This window comes from Tinamus guttatus, unplaced genomic scaffold (assembly GCF_059628265.1).
Source record: "Tinamus guttatus ecotype Peru unplaced genomic scaffold, ASM5962826v1 Tinamus_guttatus_pri_ptg000008l, whole genome shotgun sequence".
NCBI classification, from domain to species: domain Eukaryota; kingdom Metazoa; phylum Chordata; class Aves; order Tinamiformes; family Tinamidae; genus Tinamus; species Tinamus guttatus.
In genome coordinates, this window is record NW_028288542.1 from 1,796,555 (window position 1) to 1,817,836 (window position 21,282).

At 36.5% G+C, this 21,282-nt stretch overlaps 1 protein-coding gene across 7 annotated transcripts in view; it reads right to left on the reverse strand.

Annotated features, from left to right (window-relative positions):
• The window catches only part of DMD (dystrophin), a 1,078,552-nt gene that overhangs the window by 688,135 nt on the left and 369,135 nt on the right, over window positions 1-21,282 (reverse strand). For all 7 annotated transcript variants that reach the window (XM_088521823.1, XM_088521851.1, XM_088521829.1 and 4 more), the window contains exons 15-17: window positions 16,776-16,955; window positions 10,575-10,750; window positions 1,504-1,627 (exon numbers count right to left, since the gene is read on the reverse strand). In XM_088521823.1, the coding sequence (XP_088377949.1) occupies window positions 1,504-1,627; window positions 10,575-10,750; window positions 16,776-16,955 (480 nt within the window). The remainder of the gene's footprint in view (window positions 1-1,503; window positions 1,628-10,574; window positions 10,751-16,775; window positions 16,956-21,282) is intronic.

The following is a 21,282-nucleotide window of genomic DNA, read 5'->3' on the forward strand; positions in this document are numbered from 1 at the left end:
TGGCTCCATCTCCCACAGGCCTCCTCTGAGCTGGGACAGGAGTAGGCTTTTGAACCTGATGAATCATCAACGATGGCAAAAGAGCTTTTCTTCTGGCTGTCTCTTCTGAAGTCTCCGTCCCCCTCATCGTGCAACAGATGTATTTCCATTATATCACATGGAAGTGACCCTCAACCCAGAAAACTGATGACCAGGAGCAAGCTGCCACTACAGGAAAAATTAATCCAACTAGTAAACGATCCTCAATAAATTAATAAACAAATAAAACAAATCTGCAGAAAATAAGGTAATTAGGAATATAGTATGGGGATTAGCAACTATCCTGGTAGAAAAAAAAAAAAAGGAAAAAACAAATTTGGTTGGATGTCAGACATCAATCAGGCACAGGTGTTTTGTGCTATACTAATACAGATGGTACTTAAGGAGAAAAGTAAATGATAGTCCATAACTACATTTCTCCTTACTTCCTCCTCCAACATTACGTATGTTTTCAGTAACCTAAATGAGATCTGAACAAATGTGGTAGCTAGAAGCCTCTCATCCCAAGGGCTTTGCCTCAGCATCAACACAAGACATGAGTTACTGGGGACTCCCACTGGGACCAGAGGAAATCTGTGGTTCACCTACCTCCAGTGCTGTATAAAATGACTCCCATTATCTTAGCAGGTAAACATTGGAACCTACCAAATCTTCTCCATATATTTAATAGTTCTGTTTAAATATATATGACATACATATATGATATACAAATACTTACATAACATGAAGGGCCATGAGCTAAATTCAATATGTTTCCTGAGATTCTAAAAGTACAATAAGTTGCTATACAACAAAGTTTGCCTTCTCTTACTCAGAAAAGGCAAGTATTTTGCAACTATCAACAAAAATTAAATGTGGAAAAAAATACAGTAGTTTGGTTCTGAAGTATAACTTCAAAGTTGATGAAAAATGTACACAAACACACTAAGCTACTTCTTATACAGTGCAGAATCACTCATTTCCCAAAACGTGGAAAGAAGGACTTTTGGCTCTGGTATTGTACAACAGCAGATTTTTAAAAACATGATGAGGAGATTGATGATTTTCAGATATGTTTTACAGCACTGTGAAAATAAATTACACAGATGTTCTTGAACACTAAAAGATGACATTTTTCATATACTTCAATTTATGCAAATTAAGCCATTAAGGTAGAAGTGTGGTGCATGTGAGAAATAATTAATAGAATTTGATTCACCTTTACCAATGATTTTCATGAATCTAGAGTACCTTAATTAAATGTACACATTAGTAAATATGTTCTCTATGTTCAGAAACAATGTGAAGCATTTGCAGTGTTAAAATCTGAAATTTACAAAAATAGTAAACACTTCCAAATTTCTCTTGTATATGGTTGATCAATGCTTGTCAGTCTACATTTGAACTCTTCTAAACTTGGACTTTGAAAGCACTTTGACAAGTTAATACAAACTGACAAACATATATATTAGTACTTTTTCCTACATTGACTCTTTCTCTGAGATCTGAGAGATTTCCTTCTTTTCGATATATTGCAAACTCGGGGCTCTGAAGTACAGCTTCTGAGCGGGTCATCCAACTATGGAGCTCTGTTGTATCCGAGTCAAACCTAAGACAGAGAGAAGTGTGATAAGATATTTCATTTCCACAAAGTATTTCTGAAAATAACACTGACAGTAAAAATGTTGAACCAATTGTTTAAACAAGCACATAAGCCACAATTTCTCTCTCTGAAGAAGGGCTTTAAATGGTCCATATTTCACCTATTCACTGTAAACTTGAGAACCTCCAAATACTGTTTTTTTTTTTTTTAAGACACTGATAGACAACTGAACAGATAAAACAATTTTCACAACCAGGATTCTACTTTTGTAAGTTGATGATTTAGGAGATATGCAAAAAGTGACTCTATCAGCTAAAGAAAGTGTAACACAAGTCCAGCCTGCTCAGCTGAAGTTACTAGGCCTAGGTGACTCACTAAATACAACCTTCATAACTGTATGGTTTCTGTGCTAGCTTCTAGCAATGACATCATGAAAGATATTCACACAGGAAATTTGCATTAATAATGAGCAATAGGTTATAACTTTCTTACAGCTAAAAGTTTAGAAATGGAAAATTAAGATGCTCAATTCTGTGCATACACATTTTTAAGTAGTTTTTAATGTACAGTCATTTTTAATAAAGCCTGGAATCTTTCATCAACTGCCTTACCATTGACTGCAATTTGTGACTCCATTTAACGACAAGGTGTGAAAGACTGAGTAGTAAATAGCGAAAATAGGAGAAAGAATAATCACATACTTTCTTAATCTCAGCCCAATAGCCTACATTTAAATCATCCTCTCTTAGACGCAATGTGAATATAAACAATTCTAGTAACACTACCTGCACATTTATTAGAAGAGGAAAAAAAGATATGATTAAGAAGGAACGGAATGTACAGAAATTTAATTTTATAAATAATCAAGAACGCAGCCGCAGAAAACAAAACAAAAAGAGAATTTTCATGCTGTTCAGAGGATCTCCACCCTGGTAGCAAATTCTAATGCAGCAAATTGAACAGTACTGCTGTCAAGAGTTTCCCACCTGAGCATTACCTCTTAGCTTGCACAACATTTCATCAATTGTTATTCTTGAAATAGAATGTTATCATTTGTTCAGCGTAGAGCAGCTTTACGTTTAATATGTGCTCTCATGAAATTTTAAGAGTAGGAGACAGCGAAACTATGAAAGCCAGTATTCCCACAGAAACCTGGAAGGCTATCTGTTCAACAAATTGCCAAGCACTCTCCACATATTCAATCCCCCCAATTTCTGCAGAGGAAAATCAAAGTTATCAAAGCTTTTCCCCTCCACCACTTTTTTTTTTTTTTTTTTTCTCTCTCTCTCTCAACTATGACTCAGGACTGTTTAACATAGCTTAAAATGGGAAACAATTTCAAAACTAAATGCCTGGTTTACATTACAAAAGCTAACAATTCCACAGTTCTTCTTAACATGCATCTGTAGATAAATTCTCTATGTTCAGCCAATGTTAAATACCTATGGCACACACCAACACTTCTGCCCTATGTACAAAAGATCAGTGCTGGATGGTTTTACAGAGATAAGACAGAGTTCCTCTCAGTTAAGTTAGGGCAACTGCCTGGTATGTCACTTGAGGACTACTGAGATACAAAGAAGCCTCGAACACCCACTGTACACTTTTTTTTGCAAAAAAGGAAACAAAAAACAACCCCCCAAAAAACAGTATTAGTGCTGTGCTTCCTTCTGTTTTACTCAAGCATCTGGTTCAAGGCTTATCAACAACAGAAGCAAAATGAACAGTAGTAGGACTTGTATTAAGTGTTGAGACAGAACTTAGATGGTGGTCTCTGGGCATCCAACTACAAGGAATTGCCACCCTGTCATCCCTGATTTTCTCAGTCAGCAGTGTACAAATCAATCCCCCAAAAATGAGCAGGCCAGCCCCCAGCAGCCCAGAGGGTATTGTCACCGTGCTCTCCAGTTCTAGCTCCCACCGCGGTCAGGAACTGGATAGGAAAAACATGCAAATAATGTACCAAGCAAAGGTCACTTCTTTCACCTCATTTAAAACCATAGTCAAAGCGAGCTCTATAGCCATTGCTGGTTACTGTGGCAGAAGAGCTGCCTTAGACTGCTGGCTGTGAAATGTAGAACACAGAACATCACATAAATGATAACAACGAAGACATGTTTACCAGTCCTTCAGTATTAAATTCCCTGGACAGCAGATAAAACTTTATTGCTTCTGTTATCTGCCCCTTTCTGCAGTTGCGGTTAAGCAGGGCCATCAAGGCAAGCTCTCTAAAGAACAATCTTCGATGAACGTGCTTTAGTAAGGAAAATAGCAAAGCAAAATGTTTACCAGTGATTATTTTTTAGACAAAAAGACTAAGACTTAGCCTCTGCCCCTGGTCAAAGCCATTTTTTTCCTGCCTCATCAACCCCGAATGTGTTACGTAGAAGAGGAATGGGGGAATTCAGGAGAGTCTAGACAGTACACAGAAGGATCACACATCACATGGCCCAGAGATTTATCAGATGTTGGTAAGAATTGGCCACAGCATGCAGGGTCTTGATGGAGCTAGTCACAGGCCACATTGCTCTGTCAGCAGCGGTTTCTTCTGGAGATAAAGACAAACAAAGCCTCCCGTCCCAAAAAGGGTTAAATAAAGAGGAAGGGGAGAAGGACTAAGAGAGCTGAGCATTGATTCAGGGGAGCTTTTTGCACAGCATAAATACGCTTAACAACGTAACAGACATTGAACTTTTTTCTATTGCTTTAGGAAAAAAAAAAGATTATCTCTCAAGTTTAGCTTGTGTAAGAGCAGGAAATGCAGGTAGAATACCACGTTTGATCGTTATGTTATGATTGTTAGACATTTGACTTCTGAGAATAGTTTCAATTACAAACTATGTTAACTCTAGATTGACAGCAAAGGATCAATGCAGTTGTTAAATCTTGTAAGTACAACAATAGTTTTGACATAAAAAATAGTGAAATATTACCTTTCTGGCCCAATAAAGTTGAGTGCGTGTAGAATTTGTTAAAAATAAATCCATGGAAGACACTAAAACCAAATCACTTCAGGCAATCTCTCTAACTAATCACCTCACTTTAAAATGTATGTTAGTTTGCTGTCTACCTAAAAATTCAATCCGCAGCAGAGAATTTACTGCCTCTAAAATTCTTTATGGGGCACGCATGGTTTAGTTTTCAAATTAGCCTTTATTTTGGCTATTCTTTACAACAGAAATATTTTACAGCTCTCCCTGCCCTCTGTGTATATGTCAACACATTTCAGATGAATTGAAATATGGTCTCTTTTTAGTCCAGAGCATGTTTGAAAAAAACTGATTTTTTTTATCCATACCACTGAAAGCTGCATGCAGTGAACCCCACGTTGCATGCATGTGTGCAACCCCACCAGGTGACTGCAGCAACTCATTTTCTTTACCATATTAAACCACAGATCCTTTCATTATTCTCTTGCTGAAATAATTAAATGTACAGAAGACTTTGAAAATGTCTCCTTGTTCTAGCTTTCCCTTCTTCTGAATTAAACATAGGATAAACCTCAACTTTAAGGCGTTTCATAACTACTTTATTATTATTATTATTATTATTATTATTATTATTATTATTATGTTTCTCTGCATGGAACTCTGGCCCAAATATCTGATATTCAGGTCTTAACTCCAAGTCCTTGCCTAATCCAATGCCTTTTGGAATCTAGCAAATGACATCAACCATTAGTTTATTTATATTTCAAAATAAAAATATACTTTTTTTTTAAGTAATAAAAAGACTGATCTCCTCCAAACCCTCCACCAATGCTATATATCTTATAAAGGATATAGTATGGGGCTTAACAACCAGCATCACCTAGCAAAGAACATTGATAAATTGAAACTCATAGGTTTTGTCTGTTCTTTATACACACTATTACACAGAGAAAATTTCTCTAGTCACATGCATGCACTGATTTCTCACAGAGTTACACCTATAGCTCAAATGTTGTGCAGGCTCACATGGGAACACAAGTCACGCAATATCATGCTGCCATGTGACTAATGAGGTTTACCTTTCTTCTAAACTGATTAAATTTCATCTTAAAATTGCTCCTGTGCTACTACTGCTAGAAAGTGGTTTCAGAATGACATTTTTTTTCAACGGATAGAATCTGCCTATCCATTTCTTTCACACTTTTTTTTTTTTTTCCTCTTACCTCCACAATGGACATGTCGATGCTTTGTACCTTGGGCAGACATAAAATCTTTTGCCCAGGTACTGAGCCAGCAGGGAATGATGCAACTCAGATCCAAGAATGACACTAGTGAGTTGGTGCATACCTCGCTGATCAGCAGTGGTCTTTAACCTAGCTCCGAGTTAACTAGAAACATGCCTAAAGAACTACTCTGGATTGTTGACCTCCTCCACTGTAATTGCAGCTGTTTAGTCTTAGTTGATACATTGTTTAGTCTTAGTTGATACATATACTTGTGCCTATCTCCTAATGTAAGAGCATATTTGTCCGAATAACATTTTTATCTTCCTAGCTCCTAATAAATGCTAGCTTGGACCTCTCACACCTTCATGATGCAATTCAATTTAGCCTTCTCAACAATATTATTAGCATATTTCCATATCACGTACAGAAGGCATTAAAGAAAACATTAAATCAGGCTCTGGAGTAAATCTCTCTGAGGAAGTATTTTCTAGTCCCATAGTACAACCTCTTGCCCTCTTTAGCCATGGTGCCACTCCTGCAATAAGCCATACCTTCCACAGTTCAACCAGTGATGCCAGCCTGAAGCACAGAGTACCTGGCAGAAATTTACAGTTTCATTGCCTTTCTCACACCTGAGAAAAATCACTGATGGATGAGACAAATGAAAAGCTGGAGGCTGTGGCAGGATAAATTTATTTACATCTTTGGCCTTCAGCCAATGTCCAGTGGCTAGAGGGGCAAAACTGTTTACTCGAGGCATCGTGCCTCCCTGTAAATGCCAACTGCTCTTGTCCGTATGATACAGTGGTAACTTCAAAACCTAATGGGATGAAACAGGCTCCTTCACAGTGGATTTGTCAGTATGGCATTTTCTGCTCCACAAACAGGATAAAGGGTTAAAAAAACAATAGGCACAAAAAAGTTACAAAGTGACATTTTTACAGAACTCGATATTATATCTGTACCTACTCCTGTGCTGTAGATAAAAACATTTATAAATTATTCCTCCTGTAAATAACAGAAAATTATCTTATTATGTGCTCAATCACCTTCATTTTCTCTGGTGCAAGAGACACAGAAACAACACTGGAAGCAATGACCACCAGGAAAATTACGAAGACGTTACCCTCTTCATTTTAGCTTTGCTAAGTACCATTATGTAAAACAAGAAAAGTGCAAAAGCTACATTTCAAAAAGTGGATGAAGGTCAAGCAAGCCACTGAGCTGCTGTTAAAGTGCTTAACAGTATTTCATTCTTAACATAATTCTCTGTGCAGCAGGGACCTACCTGAAACAACAGCTAAAAAAAAAAAAACATAATTTTTCCTTTAATATGTTTATCTAAACAAGAATATTCCAAACTTTGCTAAGTAATGATGCATTAAAACTCCAAATACAGTAACTTTCAAAACAATGAAATCTAGTTCATTTAAAAAAAAATATTCAGGTATGTTAACACTAAATACAAAACACTAGATGGAGCAACCACCCTGTTTTAAAATGCCTTTCTTTTCAAAGGGTAAAAATCTATTTCAGATCTCAAGTTTAATGGTTTATCTATAACAATGTTATGACAAATAATCTTTGCTTGGAAACATTAGCAATTGTGGACAAGATTATTTACTAATTGGTAAAGAAAAGTGTCTTGCACGTTATATTATCAAGAACATTCACAATAAATATACATATACATTAAATGCTAAACTGCTCCAGCTTGTTTGCTATTTTAAAACCTCCTGGGAATAGAATAAATTTCAGATTTTTCTATGCTATACACCTGACCTACGTTTTCTTCTAGAATATGTAAATAGCATGGAAAGAAAATGACACCATTTACATTATGTTTACTTCTAAAACTTCACTTACTTACATTACATTTTTATCAACTCCTAAAGTCTAATATACATTCCTATGACTTTTATTATACAGCTCTAACATTTTTTCCTTCTCAGCTGGAAATGAGTTTCTTTGGGAAAATGTGCTAACTTTCCTCTGACCAGCAACAGAACTTAGCACATATCTGAATCATTCTGAAGTTTTTAAGCACTAAATCTGTGGATTTTTAGGAGTTAAGTCATCTGCTTCTTTTATCTGCTATCTACCATTTATGGTAGCAAGCAGCTTTAGGAGGAGAGAAAAAAAAGGTTGTCCTTATGCCATAGCAGAGAGAGTTGGGAATAGGAACCATGAAAAAGTGAATTCAATTCCTCGGTCAACTGTCTACTGGGTCAAATTGCTTGTCCTCAATTTCATCAATACAAATGAGATTCATACAGTTCTAATCCTTCCAGAACACTTGAAAATGTAGAAATAGAAAGCATCATGGAAAGCTTGATGTTTCTATCCTAGTCATCCTTCGTCTCCCCTCAGCTAAGCAGCAGAAGAGTACAGGTTTACACAGTCCACTAATGTGGCATTCACAGTGGAACCAAACTAGTCGTTATCCCTCCTTGAGACTGAGGAACCAGCAATTCACACTGCAGGTGCAGCCCATATTTAACACATGCTCTGCTCTTGCTGAAACACTCAGAACACAGGAAAGGAAATCTGATCATAAGACTTCCAAAACATGTGGCAGTTGAGGATGATGCATTTAGGTTAGGCAGGCTCTTTTACAGCAACAAAGCTGACTAAAACGTGAGAAGAACAGAGGCAAAAAGCTGAGAAAACTTTGAAGCATCATTCTTCCTACTCACAAGAAAAGTGTCAATCCCCAACTCATCACATCCTTCCCAAGACATAAACAACCCTCCCCACACATAGTGCAACTCCAGAGGATGGTCAGCACCAGCACGATGTGGCTGTGCACATTCAGAAACCCCCAGCAGGCATTCGATGCCCAGAGCTACCTTGAATCAAACAGAAACTCAACGTTGTAGAATCAGCAATTCTTAGCCTACAAGAGTTCAATTTTGAACACAAACAGTACTTTGAACAGTATTTTAAATACACACAGTAAGGAACGATATAGGAGGAGGTAGATCGGGAACATCCATATTCCAGATCAGTTCAAAAATTAAAAGCTATGCAATACTGTGGTTTTGCTTCTCCCTTGAGCCTAGGACCAAGTAATTATACACACACAAAAATGAAAGATCTTGCAGTTGGCAACAGACCCAAAAAATAACTTGACTTGGCTGTAGGGGAATACAGCCATGACATCCTCCCCAGAAAAAAACATTGATGAAGAACATGTCTAAACACCTACACATGCAGATATCTCAGCTAGGCTCTTACACTTTAGCTTTCTTCCCCCATCATTGCATTCCTTCATGTTCAGGTTAAATTCATTATGTTGGAGGAAGACAGCAGCATAATGTCAAATACGTTTGTCTGTTAAGACTGCATATTTTATTCAAACTAGTCATGACAATTATTATCACTGCAAGCTGAAACTCATTCCCTGAAGTTCCTTTGTCCATTATTTATCTAAAGCTGTTTATTCACCGGTTTCCCAACTCCAGAACATCCTCTGGGATTTTATAAAAAGGAAGGAGATATAGTTTCTTTTTATCTGTTCATCTAGAAATGCCATATATATATATATATATATCTGAATGGAAATGCCTTGTTGACAATACAACCATCATTCATCTTGCTGCACAGCTGTGAACACTTGTAACGGCATCCAACCTGATAGGAAAGGGGATGCATCATTCTTTTTACACCATGTATAAAACATTTCCAAATAATGAGACTAAACTGGAAATCTAACATTTAGAAAGGTCAAAGATAGGTAGTGTGAATTGCACTACTGGATGCATATGTATAAAGAAAACTGCCCCTAAGTGGCTAGTTTTTAAATGACATACCTACTTCAATTAAAACAGTCCCTAGATTTCTCCTACTATTAACAGATCTCATCTCCCTTAATAATATACTTTGCTGTACATTGTAATGTAGTTAAAGGTTAAAAAAAGGTTATTTTACTATAAAATATCTAATAGTTATCACTTAAAACACACAGAACTAAGCAAAGATATTTTCTGCAGAAATGAGACAGTGAATTCAATTTCTTATTCTTCTCAGTTCTTGAAACAGTTGCCTTGCAACAATTGCAACAATTTCATAGGTTTGAGTATCAAAAGCCATTTCTAAAATGAACATTAAAATGAGTGTCTCAAATCTAATTTCTTAGTACCACATTCATAAATTATTTCATCTTTTTAACCAGTTCTACCTGAAATGATGAGAAATCTTTTATTTTTTGGACTCATAGTGCTCTGCCTTGGTTTATAATCCATTTTATCTTGTACTTGAGTTACACATGGAAAACCTCTGAAAATAATGTTACCACATGTTTGACCAAAGAATAATTCTGCCTCTGCAGAACCATTATTCTTCCTGCTGACTCACAAGCCAGAAAGAATTTAACTTCAATTTTAGAAACCAGGGAATATCCACATCACTAGCATTCTCGCTAGTAGAAAAATAATTTTCAAGCTGAGAACTGATGGAATACTTGTTGTCCTTCAAACTTCAAGAATAGTGTCAAGTGGGGACCTACATGGTCATAACTAAGGACTTTGACTGAATAAAATAGGAGCACAATGTTACTGATGTAAAGTTTGACATTCTATAGAAAAAAAAAAAAGAGGCGTTAAAAAAACTCCTTAATTCACCTCCCACACCCCGCACCTCCAAAAAGGCAATAACCATTTAGTGTCTTAACAGGGTACATAAACGTAGTTTTCATCTCAAAAAAGCACACAGCAAACTATTGCAGCCAAAGGCCTGTTTCTGCATTCTTGTCCAAACGCTACCATCACTCTTTCTCCATCTCTTAATGATTCTCACCTCTTCCTAATTTCCGAATCCACAAGGAGCTGCCTCTTTTTGTGGGGTGGAGGTGGTGGGAGTTCCTCTTTCGCATGTTTAACCAGGATTTGTTCTCTCGTGGTCACCATAGTTACAGTTTCCATCACAGTTGTCTGTGTTAGTGATGTCTGAGTGGTAGTGGCAGCCTGTGAAATCTGTGAGAGGTATTAAAACAGAGGTCACACATTGCTTGAAAGACTTTGGTAAAGACTGTTTGGAGTGGCAATAGAAAATAATGAGAAACTGCTCCTGTCTGATCATAGGCTGACCTTCAAAAAAAAAAAAACACTACATTGAACTGAAACCAAATTGTTTTATCTGAGTCATGCTATGTGAATAAAACATCTGTAGAATTCAATATAAAAATCAGAAAGAATCCTAAGTAGAATGTATTTATGGCTCCCTCTAAATCATGCTGATTGAAGAAAAGAAATAAATGGCAAAGAAAAGGTCAATTTCATGAGGGAATTAAATGATTGAAAATATATAAAATGTTACTATTTCTGTAGGTTATTCTGTCTCTGTTCTAAATATTTATTTCCCAAGGAGAGATAAAGAAAACCTGTGGCACTAAATTACCAATCGTTATTTTTACTGCTTATACTAATTTTCAAACCAGGATATAATTCATGCCAACTCATTTGTAAAAGAGCAGTTAGTTTCCTGTCAGGATATCTCAAAGAAGAATACATGCACTAGCAGATAGTAAACTTCTGTCAATATTATTTCATAGTAAAAGAAATTAAAGGGGTTCATAAAAGATACTAATACTTAAATATGTAACCCTGTAAGCACTACCAATCTAGTGTGAATACTTTGCCCAGTAATATGAAAATGAACTTTTAAGATAGTTTAGCAGTAAAAAAATGGTATGATCATAAATATTTTCTGCTCATGTGTTTTGAAATATAAAGTGAAAATATACATCAGTGTCATCAAAACACTGTAATCAAGCACATACCATCTATATATGTCTTTGCTTTTGTACAACATCATGAAGTTCCCATGCAAACAAGGGAATCTATTCTCTAAGTGGCTTAATGCATTAATAATTCTTTTTGTTCCAACAGATGCCGGCTCTTTTGTTAAAATGCTCTGGTTACAGCTCCAATGACCATTTCATAGTTTAGGGTAGTGAAATGGAAAATAGAAGGATGACTAGGGAAAGCTCTGTGCCAGAAGAGCTCTGCTTCTCTGCACATGTGCAAGAATGAGAATGTTCTCCCAATTTAGAGAGAACAATGCTAGCATGTAAGATTCAGTGAAATATAGGTACATAAATAACATATTAGTTCTTGCACAGAAGTTCAGTGAGAGCACAGACTTATCTTAGTTATTGAGGTACTAGCGTTTATATGAACAATGGAGAAGAGGTAGACCAAGGTATTTAACAACAGTTCGTTTTCCACAGCATGTCCTTCGGTGGAAAAACAACAGAACACGGAAAGAGCACACTGTTAGCAACCAGCCTCTTGGCAGAAGGCAATATGAAAAAAGTAAACAACAACAACAACAAAGAACACCTGAAGTATCCTGACTCCCTGATAATGTTGCCTAATGTTTCACATGGTCTGCTAAATAAAAAAGTCTTGCTGGTTTTTGTCCAGTGTGTCAATGGAAATGATGAGGAGAAAAGCCAATTGCCATGGTAATTTTGGCAATCTTACTCACAGGAGTCAATTCAGTGCTAGATTTCCCTTTGTAGAACGGACTATCTGCTTATGTTTTTGAGAAGAATCTGAACTATTTAGAAGACTACCATGTCAAGATTCAAAGGAAAACCCTTATCTCTGCATTAAGAATGTTAATTATAGTAAGCTGCACGTGAAGTGTAGGGACTTTGGAATCATATGAATTAAATCAATTCTTCAGCAGAGAAAAACACCCTGTTTACTTTTTTATCACTTCTATATACATATAAGCACCTTTATTTTGGCTCCTTCAACTACATCATGAAAATAAGGAAACATTTCCATATAGATTTACCGACATTTTACGCAGTATTCTTTTCAATTTTGTTTTTAATTAACTTTTTTTTCTGAGGAGAAAGAGAGGAGTAAATTAAAATTTCTAAGGTCTAGGTCTCTACAGACACCTGAGGTCACCTGTCACTGGGTTGTTCCTGCAGCTAAAGAGAGTTTCACATCATTGCTTAATCCATTCGTGGCTTCTCAGAGACAGCCCCTCTTTGCCCTTCTCACAAAATTCTGATGGTACTCAGGGAAAGTTTTATCTAAAAATCAATGGCAGGATATGTGCCTGACACCTGCGGCCATATCCTGTCACGTTTCCATTCACTGATCAATATGAGGGCACAGCTTAGAGTGAAGAAGGTGGAAAACAGAGGATAAACCACAGCTAAGAGTGTCGTAGGCATCATCTGCAGCCTACAAACAATTACACAGCAGTAACAGCTCCAGCTGGTGATGGGGAACTGCAGCATCATTATCATGTGCTCAGAGCAGTCAAGTCACGACGCTGTGGGGTGTAATGATTTGCATGTCAAAAAAGCAAAAAAGGTATTTTACATGCTTAATCAATAACAGTGGAGGTGAAATACCATATAGTTCAAAGAGAAAATGGAGATGTGCATTTGAAGTCCATCATTATTGTAACCACAGAGCTTAGGGAAGACTAAAAGATGCTGAAGATTACACACTGCCATGTAATTGTGTGCAATTAAGTTTGAAAACTTGGTACACGTTTAGAGTATTACTCCTTAGCAGGTAAAGGAAAACCCTTAAAAATATGAACTTGCAAAAGAGGAAGTAACATTCATCTGCTTCCCTGGCAAAGAAAAAAAAAAAAAAAAAAGACTCTCAATCTTCCTACGGAAGTGGTTTGTTTCATGGTTGTTCATTCAAAGATGGGCCCAGTAATGATAGTTTAGCTCCTTTAACCTTCTAAGTTCCTGACAAGCAGATGTGAATCTGAGAAGGGGAGCTATACATTCAATCTTTAACTCACTGGAAAATCCTGTGGAAAGTGCTAAGGTGACTCATGAGGCTGCAGATTAAAAGGCTTTCAAAATACAGTGGTTGCATCCAGGTTCACATCAGTAAGCTTGTTTTAGAAATGTGTTGAAACTCATCTCTTTCTTTTCAAGATAGAAAAGGAGTAGACAAATTTCAACTTCCTTTTCATCCTCTACAGATAAGGGTACGTACAATGTACGTATAGGACTTCAGTAGTTTTACGCCATTTTTTTTCTCTTTTATACTGCAGCCTACCTTTAATGTCATCATTTACTGCCACCTTTGGAAATGCCCTCAGTCTTGATATACTCATAATTTTCCTTAACACTCACTTTTGGAGCTGTCATCACTTCTTTGATAAAATGTGTGCATGTGAGTGGGGAAGTTCTGATGAGGAATGGTGTTTTCTTTAGTTTTCAGTATAGCTTAGAGAAACACCATGTCCTTACTAAAGGTAGGTGCCTTTGGTGTTTAAAAGTCATGCACCTAGTTGAAACAAGTCATCTTTGTTTCCATTGCGTGGTCAATGAAGAAAAGCAGGCACTATTTCAGGGTGAGGATAAACAGCATTTTAGATGAGCCTTTCTCTCATCCTTGACATCCATTCACTATAGCAGAAGTTTCAGCCACAAATTCAGACTAGACGCTTAAATTTAGCTAACTGTGGAGGACTCACATTCCAATTCCAACACATTTCGTTTGGGTCGTGTAACTGTGTCCGATGTGATAAGTGGAAAATCAGTTTTGAGTTAAGGCTGAGATTGCCTGCTCCAAATAATTTTTCACTTAATCACTTGATGACATCACAGTAAGCGAGGGAAGGGAAAGAGCTAATGACAACGTTATTATGAAAGTACTATGAGAATAAATTATTAATTAAGCAATAAAGTTCATTTTCAAGTCAGCATCTAGGTTTGAAGAATAACACATGCATCTTCTGGTAGGCTTTAATGAAAGTATTACATTGCCACCCTCTTCCAACTTCCCTCCACCTTGTAAGATGTATAGAGTTTTTATGAAATAAAAAATAAAAGAAAAAAGTTATAACTGTGCATATGTTAAGATCAGAGTCGTTAAGGTATCAATTATTACTGGTATTTAGAATGAGAATGCTAAGAGGAAGAAAATTAGAAATCTTTAATAGATTTATTTTTCTAAAAAAATAGAGCTGCTTGAAATACTAAATTTATGTTCTCACACAGTGTACATACTGTATAAGCTGATCAAAATAAATGAACACTGGTTCACAACACTTGCTTTGCTTGTAGGACACCACAGTTGTGCAACTTGCAAGATACCGTCTTTGTAAAAGGTACTGACAGAGAGCCCTGCTCCACGGCTATTGCGAGAAACAAATTTGTAGAGACAGGCTTGAGACCATGCTCAGCCACTGGAGTTTACACAGACAGTGTCTCCTCTGGTGCTGATGGGCTTGAATCCTGTGCACAGCTGGGCAGCCAAAGGCTTTGAGATGCTCTGGCTGCACAGGCTGTGCACCAGGCTCTGCTGGGATCTTCAACCAAACAAGGAAAAACACAGCTCGCCGCATCTGGAGTATTGTGTCCAGTTCTGGGCTCCACAGTACAAGAGGGATGTGGGGCTTCTGGAGAGAGTCCAGCGCAGGGCCACAAGGATGATCAGGGGCCTGGAACATCTGCCCTATGAGGAGAGGCTGAGGGAGCTGGGCCTGTTCAGCCTGGAGAAGAGAAGGCTGAGAGGGGACCTGAGCAGTGTCTATAAGTACCTCAAGGGAGGGAGTGCAGAGGACGGTGATGATCTCTTTTCAGTGGTGGCCACTGATAGGACTAGAGGAAATGGCCGGAAACTGAAACACCAAAAATTCCATAGGAACTTAAGGAAAAATTTCTTGACAGTGAGGGTGACAGAGCACTGGAACAGGCTGCCCAGAGAGGTTGTAGAGTCTCCTTCTCTGGAGATCTTCAAAACCCGCTTGGATGCAGTCCTGTGCCACGTGCTCTAGGTGTCCCTGCGTATGCAGGGGGGTTGGACTAGATGATCTCTAGATGTCCCTTCCAACCCTAAGCATTCTATGATTCTATGATTCTATGATTCTTTGCGCTGGTCAGTAAGGCAGTCCAAGCTGGAGGGCAGTGCTGCCCGTAGAAACAAGGAAGAATGCACTCTTTGGAGAAGTTCCCAAAATCCATAAACCTATGACCTGACATACTGAATTCCTAAAATCAGGAGACTTTAGCTGTCCTAGATTCAAAATGCCTCTCTGGATTTTTCTCTGCAACAAATCTCCTAGTGTAAATACAGAAGAGTTGAATCAAATCTTCAACTGTTATCACTTCCACTGCTGTAAAGCACAAATTTCTTTTGACTTTCAATGTCAAATAAAGATGTTTTTGATTTTTTTTAATCCCTCTTCCATTTCAATAGTTAAATTATGTTGTTATGAAATTAATTGAACATTAATGAGAAGGAAAAAAATAAACTGCCTTTGGTTTAATTTCATCAAGAAAGATGTTGACAGATATAGAACAAAATAAGTGGATACATTTTGGAGTACTACACCAGAGCATTGATCTGGTGTGACAAATGTGAAACATTAGCTGCTCAATTTCTTTTTCATTATATTATGGGTAAGAGAAAGAAGCAAGACAGGATAACAGCAGATGATATTCTTTCTTCACTGATATTTTGGCCATACCTATTGGTTCCTTTATTTTTCACAAAACTTCTTTTTATAGGTCATTTTTTAAATCTCTAACTCAGGATAATAAAAAGTCGAAGTGAAACAGTAATTACATGAACTTTCACTATTGAAGAGAAATAAAAATAATTTTGGTTTAACTACTAAATGGCTCTAATAGTAATTTCAGATTAAGTGCTACTCCACAGAGAAAGCCATAAAAACAGTATATATGAAGTGATCAACTATTATAGGTTAAAATAAACTAACTGGAAATATTTTCATTATGGATTATACAGACACAGTTTAAAACCCTATAAAGTTATCAACACCATAAAGGAGAACAATCAAAAAACAGAGACATAAATAATGTTCTCAGAAGTTATATAACAGTTGCATTCTGCTGTCCTAAAAATAAAATGTGTCTGAAGCAATCATGCAGGGAAAAGATTTAAAACAACATGACAAACAGCACCAAAACTACTTCAGGCATTTGACTGGCAAAGGATTTAACTGTCAGCAACTGACAAAAAGATGCTTTTAACAAACCTGCTTAGAATTGCTCTCTAACTTCTGCACAAGGCCATCCCAGCGCTGAGCAAAATTTTGTAGGCGACTTTCCAGCTTTTGAGCCACAGCTTTATTTTTCACAGCTGCAAGGAGGTCTTGGCTGAGCGCATTCAGCTTACCCAGCGTTTGTCTTCTCATTTCTAGATCTCCTTTTAGGATCTGTTAAACAAAGTAACAGCAAGAGTAAATCATACAGAAAAAAAAAAAAAAAAAAAAAACAGAAGAAAAAGTAGCCAAAGAAAGCACCATCAAGAAATAAAAATGAGTAAAGATATTTTATAAAAACTTCTATGTTTCCACAGTGCTGTTATTGGAAAACCTGCTGGAGAAGCTGACATAGTAGAATGGACACATTATACTTCCCAAAGCAATAAAACATGACAGGTGGAGCAATTCCAGACATCACAGCATGCCTCAGGTTGGAATATAAATCAAAAAACTAAAGGCTGTGTGACTTTAGGAACCTTAAAACTGCATCAATGTTAACAACTACCAAAATTTCAAAGAATGTTTCTTTAAAGTTTTGTTGTACTGTGCCCGTTTATTGAATATTCAAACCTATTTGGGGAAGAAAAAAAAAGTTTTCCAGAAAAATAGTATTACACCCCAAACCTAGGATGAAGATGACAAAGCTCTTGAACAGTAGCTTGCCAAGAATTTGAGAAGCTTTAGGAGTCTCTGGAGCATTCCTGAGGGTGCAAAGAAAACTGTTGTGCAGCTGGGGACTTGGAAATTCCTGTTCCCAGCTGCTATGAGTCGTCAGGCCACAAGAATGCAGAGGTGCTCACAGAAAATGAGAAATCTTCACTCTTCATGACTCTACTCAGGTAAATTGCCAAAAGATCTTGAAATACCTGAAATCTCGACAGATCTCCCTGTCAAACAGGTGGTTCGTGGATTCAGGAGTTATCCATAGCTCCAGTCACCACCTGGAAATTTGTTTTCTTACTAGAGTTACTTGTTGTATCTCTCTGGCTTTTGATCCTCAAGCATTTGTTCTCCACACACTTATCTGTTCTAACCAGGGCCAAATTTTGAGATCTTTATGCAAGGTGGAATGGTAATCTAATCCCCATAGCACTGCTTATATATTTCAAGGTGGATAACTACACAACAATTACAGACAACAGAATTTAGTCTACAGATATTTTCCTTTCACCTTAACATCCAAACTGATCTAAAATACAGTTTAGTAACAGGAAAAAAAAATAGTGCCTTTGTAAAAAGTATTGTTTCCACTATTTCAACTGTTTGTGATTCAAAACATCATAAATACTGATGATATATAATGAATATCAAACTCTAAACTAATATCTCCCTAACAAAGGGCAGCTTGCATACTTCATATAGCAGCAGATCTAACAAACAGGAGAGACTAGACAGAAAGCAATTTACCACCTCAGTTTTCAAGGATTACTATATTTGACTTCTCCCTGGGGCCTAGGGTGGGAAAAACAAAAAGCTGCCTTGAAAGCCAGTAACTAAAACCATCAAAAAGTGAGAACAAAATGGTCCTCTACAAAACACGATCACTGAATTTTGATCAGAGGTACTTTATTTCCCATTCTCATAGCTCTCAACAGCTGCACAACGTACACATCAGGTAAGCATCTAGCCATGACATACAAAGCATAGTCAGCAAACGAACCACTAGATAGGGAAGAGTAGCAAAACCATGTATCTATCAAAAAATTGCTCAGTATTACCCAGTATGCTTTAGGAGGAATGGCAACTTGTAAAAAGAAACATACTGGGAAATTCTGGTTTTACATTTCTTTACTGAAAACCTCTCAATGTGCTACAGCAGCCAATAAGGTGCACCAGTTCTGATTTTTTTTTGTGCAGGAACAGATCTAAACACTCAGGAAACAACAACAAAACAAGCAATTTACTAGGCTGCAAAGCATTATAATCAACAATATTATAAGTATCAAGTAACTCAATCATAACTTTTGTCAAAAGCAGTTACATAAGATTTATTTTATAGTGGTTCTTTTCTATTTGTTAAAATCCTATATTCATTAAAATATAGTGCTAGATATTCCCTGGCTTAACATCTTCAAATATTTTAATTAAATCTCATAAAGAAAGGTTATCATTGTGCTATATTACTATCATCCTCAAAGTATGGGCAAGTAAGATATCTATAGGCAAGATGCAAAGCACGTTTTCAGAAGCTTATTCCAAATATACATGCCATGTTCTAACGGAAACATACAGCAAGGCACAAATATACTGATATTCAAACATTATAAATTGATTTCCTCTCTCTGTTAGTAATACACTTTCATAAGTTTTTGTTGTTATTTGTTTTCAAGCTTTTGCTTTAATTATTACTGTTTTTCTTTCCCTTAAACATCACCAACCTCATTCTATGCTCATTGTAATATTCTGAGTAACATCTCCTATAAGATGCAAAAGTAATTGTTCATCTACTAAGATTTATTTCCAGACTCTGTTAATGTAGTATCTATCTATCTAATTTGTTCTAATAAGCGAAGAAATTTGCATTAACTGAAGCAAGTGAAGACTTAACCTTGCACTAATGTAATATTAATTTTAAATATCAGTATCTACCTTTTCTGTTATATCTCAGCCTGCTTTATGGAATAGAAAAACACCTTCACCTACATTTTACATGTTGGAAAATCTAGGTGTGGGGTATCAAGATAACCTATCAAGCTCCTGTCATAAACGGCAGCGAAATTTTATTTGGGCCTGTCCATTTATGTTCTGTATACTCAGTACCTCATCTCCTCTAGATCAGTCCATGCTTTATGTCATCCTTTGTGTCATGTAAGAAGTCAGAGACATTGATAGTGACAGTAAACAAATGCTAGTGGCGGGCGAGAGAGGGAATAAAAAGTAGTTATTTTAAGGAAGTATTTTACAACAGGAGCAAGTAGCCCTCAGCATCACAAACAGGCAAAGAGAAGTCAGTGGTAATGCATATGCAAAGAAACAATGTCTGAACTGTTTTTCTGCCCTTTAGATTAATTAGGTCCCAGAAGAGAGTTAATGGCAAAGGAAATAAACTTTTACATACAAATACTGAACAAATCCTGTGAAAGGAGGCATTTGTGATTATCTAGAAACACACAGAATTTCTTGCAGTAATGAGTTTTATCTGAACAAAAGTTCTGACAAATAGACATTGTGGGTACTGTACATAAGAAGAAATCAGCTAACTTGGTATTAGTTTAAATGCACTGTTAGAACCAAATGAATTACTACAGTAACTAAAAAAGTATTTCCATTCATCCATTTCAGCTGCAAAAAAACCCCACAGAACTTGAGCAATATAAGTGAGGAAAGAGAAGGGACAACACCATAATGTTCAGGACAGTCAGAATCTCTCCTCTATTAAATAGATTTTGAAACTCTGTCTCCCACTGCTCAGTGTATCTCAGTCACCATACATTAGGGTATGCCAAACTAAATAATAAAACTTAATTTATACAGTTTTATTAAAAGTTTTATCTCGCCTCCTTCTCACAGACATATCTCAGAATATACCTACAAAGAACTATTATTTGTTAGAAATGGAAAGCATGCAGTCAAATCATTAGCATGAATCGAATTTGGAGGAAACATATGCCTGTTCATACCAAATAAGATAAACAAGCACAATTTGTGCTGCAAAAATCTCCTAGCACAAAACCAATAAGAAAGGAATCCACGTGTAGAGATTTTGATTTAGACTCAAATCCTTTCCTTCCACTTGCTCTAAATCTTTATTAAAGTCTGAATATATATAAATAATGAATATCACTTTAGGGAGTGTTGGAAAACGAAAGTCTACTTCAAGGAATAATAGTCCTTACTTTCAAAGGCCTTCTTAACTAGAAGTATATTTTCTCGCACTTGAGAAATGTGAGATAAAATTACTGTGAAGAAGAAAACACTATTTCTGTGTTAGCAAATAATAAGTAAACCCAGATTTCTTCACAAATATCTTGAACTGCAAATATGCTGAAAACTACCACCTACAAAGTATTTTACTTTGTATTTATTACTATGTAACTATGCAAATAGTATATATTTATTAATGTGACATAAGAATATTTTTTCCCACACATCTCAAAAGCATCTCAACAGACTCAAAATAACCACCTGCCACTCCCAAACAAATAAAAATCATTTAAGATACTTCAGAGGGTTGTTGAAGTTCAAATGAACGGTCATAGTACTAAATGGTTTAACAAAGTATCATCAGAAATTGCCTTCAGGCTTAAGAGATTGAACTCTAGCTGCAAAGAACACGACCTTATTTGTGCCAGGTTGTGGATATCAGGTCGGAAAAATGGGTTGGAAGGTCTCATACCATATTGTGATACCAAAACTGTAATTATCAAGATTTAAAATATGAGGTTGGATCTAACTGAGCTTCCTTTTGAAAGGAGACATTGATACTGTAATTTGCTGCTGGAAATGATTAGAGCAGAGGGCCTGAGCTACCATACTGTTATCAATACAAATCTTTTCT